Source organism: Eurypyga helias, unplaced genomic scaffold, assembly GCF_000690775.1.
Source record: "Eurypyga helias isolate BGI_N326 unplaced genomic scaffold, ASM69077v1 scaffold23010, whole genome shotgun sequence".
Taxonomy (NCBI): domain Eukaryota; kingdom Metazoa; phylum Chordata; class Aves; order Eurypygiformes; family Eurypygidae; genus Eurypyga; species Eurypyga helias.
In genome coordinates, this window is record NW_010227926.1 from 2517 (window position 1) to 7489 (window position 4973).

A 4973-nucleotide genomic window follows, 5' to 3' on the forward strand; every position below is an offset into this window, starting at 1 on the left:
TTGAGTCAGACCTTGGTTTTGTCAAATCTGAAGAGCAGCATCAATGCCGGGATTATTCTGCACGGAGACAGGTGCTTTGACCTCAGACTTGTTTCCACACAGTTGTGCACAGCTCTGCATCCCACTTCTGGGGGCTGAGCAGCACCTGCAGCGGGCAGACTGATGCTCCATGTAGTGTGTGCTCTCAGCTTTTCCCTCAGGGAGGGTTGTGCACACAAAAAACTCTTGCTTCAGCAGAATTTTGTTTTCTCTTTATGTGGACAAACAGCACATTGAAGAATGACCTTGCTTGGGAAGGAGAGTATGGTGAAGCTCAGTGAAGTCCTACAGGCTGGAGGGATTCATTGTGCAGTCCCTAGCAGGGAATTGGTTGATTTTACTGTGCTTTTCATTTACAAAAGTGTACTTATTGGGCATGCAGAGAATTGCAAAATGTTGATTTCATTTTGGGGCACTATTCTGACTTCAGGTAGCCTAGGCTGTATGGCAAAACTAAATGCTTGCATGGATTCAAGATGAGACTGGACAAACAGAAGGATAACTCCGTTGTGGGGTGTTACATGCACAGAAACTATGTCTCAGGAGGTCCCAGAGCTGAATATGGAGGAGAATATGAGGCAGGAGGAATCGTGTGCTTACCATAGTCATCTTCCTTCTTCAGTTTTGTGGGAGCCTGGGCTGGATGGATCCACGGTCCAACCCTGAACAGTCATTCACCTGCCCTTAGGAGTTGAACTGGAAACTCTCCAGGACTTGCTAGTCAAGGTGGCCATGCGCCCTGGGTTGGCAAGGATGGCTTGAGCATAAAGACCTTTCTCCTAGAGCACCCCAGTCTTCTCTTGGGATGATTTCTTGTTTGGGGGCTTGGAAAGGGACTGTTGGAGCAGGTTTTTCCTTGTATCAGTCTGTTCAGCTATAGGTGTCCTGTTCAACAGCGAGTCAGTGGAAGACCAGGGCTGTGACCCCAGGTTTAAACCCTCTGGGAAGTTTTGCGGTCCGGCGTGTGATTCGTGTCAGCTGTGGGGTGGGGAAAATCCTCTACACCTGATTTTTTTCTTTTTTTAAAAAAACATTTGGTCCCAACCTGACAGCTGCCCTTTGGTGCTCCTCTTCGGGCTCGCTCGGGGATGGGAGATTTGGATGGTGACCAGATGCAGCACAGCCAGGCAGCCTTAGCGCCAGGCATCCCTGCGGAGCGTACTCGCTCTCTAGGCTGGAGGTCTCCTGCTGCCTCTCGTGGGAGTGCAGAGCCGTGCTGCCTGGGGAGATGTGTCCCTGGGGAGGTCCTTTCCCTGGAGCCGGGAGCATCCGGGCGGAGGGTGCTTTTGCTGGATAGCTCCTGGGGAATGGGCAGGACCCCAGCCCAGCGCAGGCAGCCCCCACCCACTCTGAACCACCACAGCTGCCTACAGCAGACCCTAGCACGCACGAACAGTCAATTCGGGAACTTTCTGAAGTCGCCTTCTTTTATTAATCCAGTGCTAGTCCTTTAACTGCATCCTCTATGATGACATGGGCTTTAATTTGCATTTTAAAATGATGTTTCAGAGGGTTACCTATAGCACATTGTCAGTAAGCTATAGGAAAATATATATATTACATATGTAATGTGTGTCAAGGCTTGTTAAAACTGCCAAATACTTGTAACAAGCAGCCTGCATGCTGAAATCCTGTGGTTAAGGTTTAGCTGACCCCCGCTCAAAGGTTTTCTGCTTTAAAGGATATAACAGACCAGCGATTCAAAGTGCCGCCCCGGACTTGGATCACTGAGGACTGCTTTGCTATATTCCTTTTTTTCAGAGTGTTCCTACGGTACCTATGGAATGGAATGCAGGAAAACCTGCAACTGTCCCTCTGGCATCTGTGACAGAGTAACTGGGAAGTGTTTGAAATTCCCATTTTTTCAACTGTCTGCTTCAAAGCCTCCGAATCGGCGAAAAATAGCATCACACACAGGTAAGACTTGGTGAGGCAGTTGATTTTAGCAGAAAATCACCCTGTAGGTGATCTGCCACCATGCTCTGTGCACCAAGTGTGAGCGACCTGTACTTCGGTGGAGCTGTGCAAAGAGCTAACAACACCAGGTACCTTTATTTTTCTTACCGGCAGCTCCCTTAAGATAAGACAAGGAATTAGGTGAGCTGTGACACATGATAAAACATTTTGAAATCCTAACAGGGGCGGAATATTTCGCAGCTGTTGCGTGCGCTAGGGGCACGACATCACCTGTGCAACGGGAGGCTGTGCTAGGATTTGCATTAGTCGTTTCAGACACGATGCATGTAGCTGCTTTGCGCAGAACAGGATTTCACTAGGTTGCATTTACTACTGTTAGCTAATATATGGTAAAAATAACATATTTTTTCCATAAAGACAGACCTTTATCCATTTTCAGATGTCAGTTAACTGTTTTGGTAAATGTTTTATTGTAGTATTTTATCACGGTACCTCTGGAGTAAATTCTTACCTTTAAGATTATGTCTGAAACCTGTAACAGACCTTTCCAGAATTAAAAAAAAGTGAGCATTTTTGAGGCTGGAAGGAAAGATCACTGAAGTTTTTAAAGTTGGGGTTACAATTTCTTCCCCTTTTATTCTCTATCTGATGCTACTGAGGTATAGTTGACTGAACCATATTGACTCTAAATTTAAACACCAATCCAAATTGATACAAATGCAAAGATTTTAAATAAATATCAGAGATTTGAAACTAGACCTACTGGGAGATTTTCTAGGGTTTTACCCAGAAGTGTCTGAACTATATTTCTCCAACTGCCGTCCGTGTGCCCTATTTTGATTTGCTCCTGCTATATTAAGCTATCTAGAGCTGCTGCCTCAATACATGCATTGTCTTTCCCTCGCTCTCAGTTTAGAGAAGGTTAGACCGAAGCGAACTTCTTCAGCTTATGCTCATACCACATTTAAAATAATATTTTAAAAAAACCTGTGAGATGGATAAGTCCTGAGACAAAGTATTTTTCTACGATTGTGCTCTTTTGCCTTTCCAGGTTTTGTTTATTGCCAGGGGTGCTGAAATAACATGGAAAAAAAAATCCTGTCTTGCCTTTTTCTGTATTTAACTTATATTCCAAATCTTCCTAGGTAGCCTGTTTTCACCAGTTCCTCTTCCCCTTTCCTCTCCCTTACCTTGCCTTTTGGTCCCAGACCTTCTGCTGCCTCAGCATTTAGCAACTTGCCCGATCCCAGCCAGGATGACATCCTGACCACATAGAAAGAAATGGTATTTTTCACCCGTGCAAAGGTTTCACACTGCTTTCTGCCCTCAGAGGCCCGTCGCTGGAAGTAGACCAGGGACACTGTGGGCAGTAGTGCATGGGATGGTGTGCTGGTTTTATTCACACATATGGTCAGACGGGATTTTATTTAATAGTGGTCGTCAGAGGTAGCTATAGCATCTAGGACAGATCCTCAGCAAATTGAACCATGTGTGAATGCTTCTGTGTTTGAAACAGGTGAGATTCTGTCCCGTATCCTTTATCAAGACATTATGGCTACATGTACCCTAATAAATTTAACTGTGCCAGAACGTCTTCCAGTGTATTGAGATTTAACCACCTTAGTAGTCACAACAGGGCAGTGACTGACATGCTTTGTTCCGGCCTAGCCATGCCAAACAACCTCAGCCACAGCTCAGGAATCACTGTCAGCCAGGCACCGTTTCCAGCAGACAAACTGGTTTGTCTTTTACCTTTCTTTCCAGAGCCAGAGAGCAGAGTGGCATGCACCAGGCTAATCCACGCTAGCTGGCCTCAGCCAGAAAATAGTTCCAGGCATGTTTAATTTTCTGCAGTAGCTGCTGAGGGTGTGCTGCTTGGCCCCACGTCACACTGGAGTGTTACAGCGGGAACTGTAAACTGAACTCAGATCATCTGCCTTATGCTTAGACTATTAGAAAATACATCTGGTTTATGCCATAATTTGGCAGAAATTTTGCAACTAGATAATTGGAGGCATTCAGGGAGATTCCTGCAAGATGTGTCAGCTAAGGTTTTTCTGAAGTGTTCCCAAAACAGGGATATTGAACAGGGGCACTGCTGCAGGCCAATATTTTAATTCTCTCGTGTTCATGAAATCCTCCTTTATTTTTGTATATTTTCAGAGAACGACATGGCATCAGGGGATGGAAATTCTGTAAAAGAGGAATTCGTTAAGGAGAAAGCTATCCGCTCTCCGGTAATGAAATGGCTAAATCCTCGCTGATATTTACTTACACTCATAAGACTTTCAAGTGAATGCATTTCTCACAGATTATTGAATATGCAACAACACACTTTAAGAAAAAAGTAGATCTATAGCATATGAAAATGTAAACTCTGAAGGCCAATTGTGATTCTGGTTTCATGAGAAAAATGTTTACTTAAAAATAGACTGTACAGTGTATATGTTTTTTTGATATTTGTTTTGATAAGTATTTGGACAGAGAAATGTGTTGTGGGTTCCTGAATGTACAGTAATATTAGAAAAACAACACAATTCAACCCTCCTCATTTAAATAATGCCAGAAGCAGACCTTCGCAGCCTGAGGCTGGGAGAGTTCTCACTTAATTCAGTGGACAGTTTGGGTGCATGAAACTATTGGTGTGGAGCCAAGGTGAAAGAAACGTACATCAACAAATCCTTGGATAGAAATCAACACCCCTGAATCACAATAATAATAATAATGTAGAAGCACGACGCGTGAATTAAATAAAACGTTAGTCGTTAGTAATTTTCTGGCTTTTGGAAGCATGGTGACAATTCCTCAGAGATAAACGCACCTTTCTTCAGTGAGAAAACACCCAGAATTTCAGTTCATACATTATGAATAATTTAGCCAAGACACTGTAGACATGGATTGTATTGAAGGGGATATCTGAAGTTACATTCTGCACAGAGAAACAGCAGCTTGGTAAATTACAGAAGTTTGTGGAGGAGGACCCAAATGAAAGAAGCTGCTTAGCATTATTTAAATAT

At 43.9% G+C, this 4973-nt stretch overlaps 1 protein-coding gene across 2 annotated transcripts in view; it reads left to right on the forward strand.

Moving 5' to 3' along the window:
- Nucleotides 1–4220, forward strand: part of ESM1 (endothelial cell-specific molecule 1) — a 6572-nt gene extending 2352 nt beyond the window's left edge. Inside the window, exons 2-3 of one of the 2 annotated variants that reach the window (XM_010157974.1) lie at nucleotides 1801–1956; nucleotides 4120–4220. In XM_010157974.1, the coding sequence (XP_010156276.1) occupies nucleotides 1801–1956; nucleotides 4120–4220 (257 nt within the window). The remainder of the gene's footprint in view (nucleotides 1–1800; nucleotides 1957–4119) is intronic. The other variant, XM_010157983.1, reaches the window with a different exon arrangement.
- Nucleotides 4221–4973: the final 753 nt, after the last annotated feature.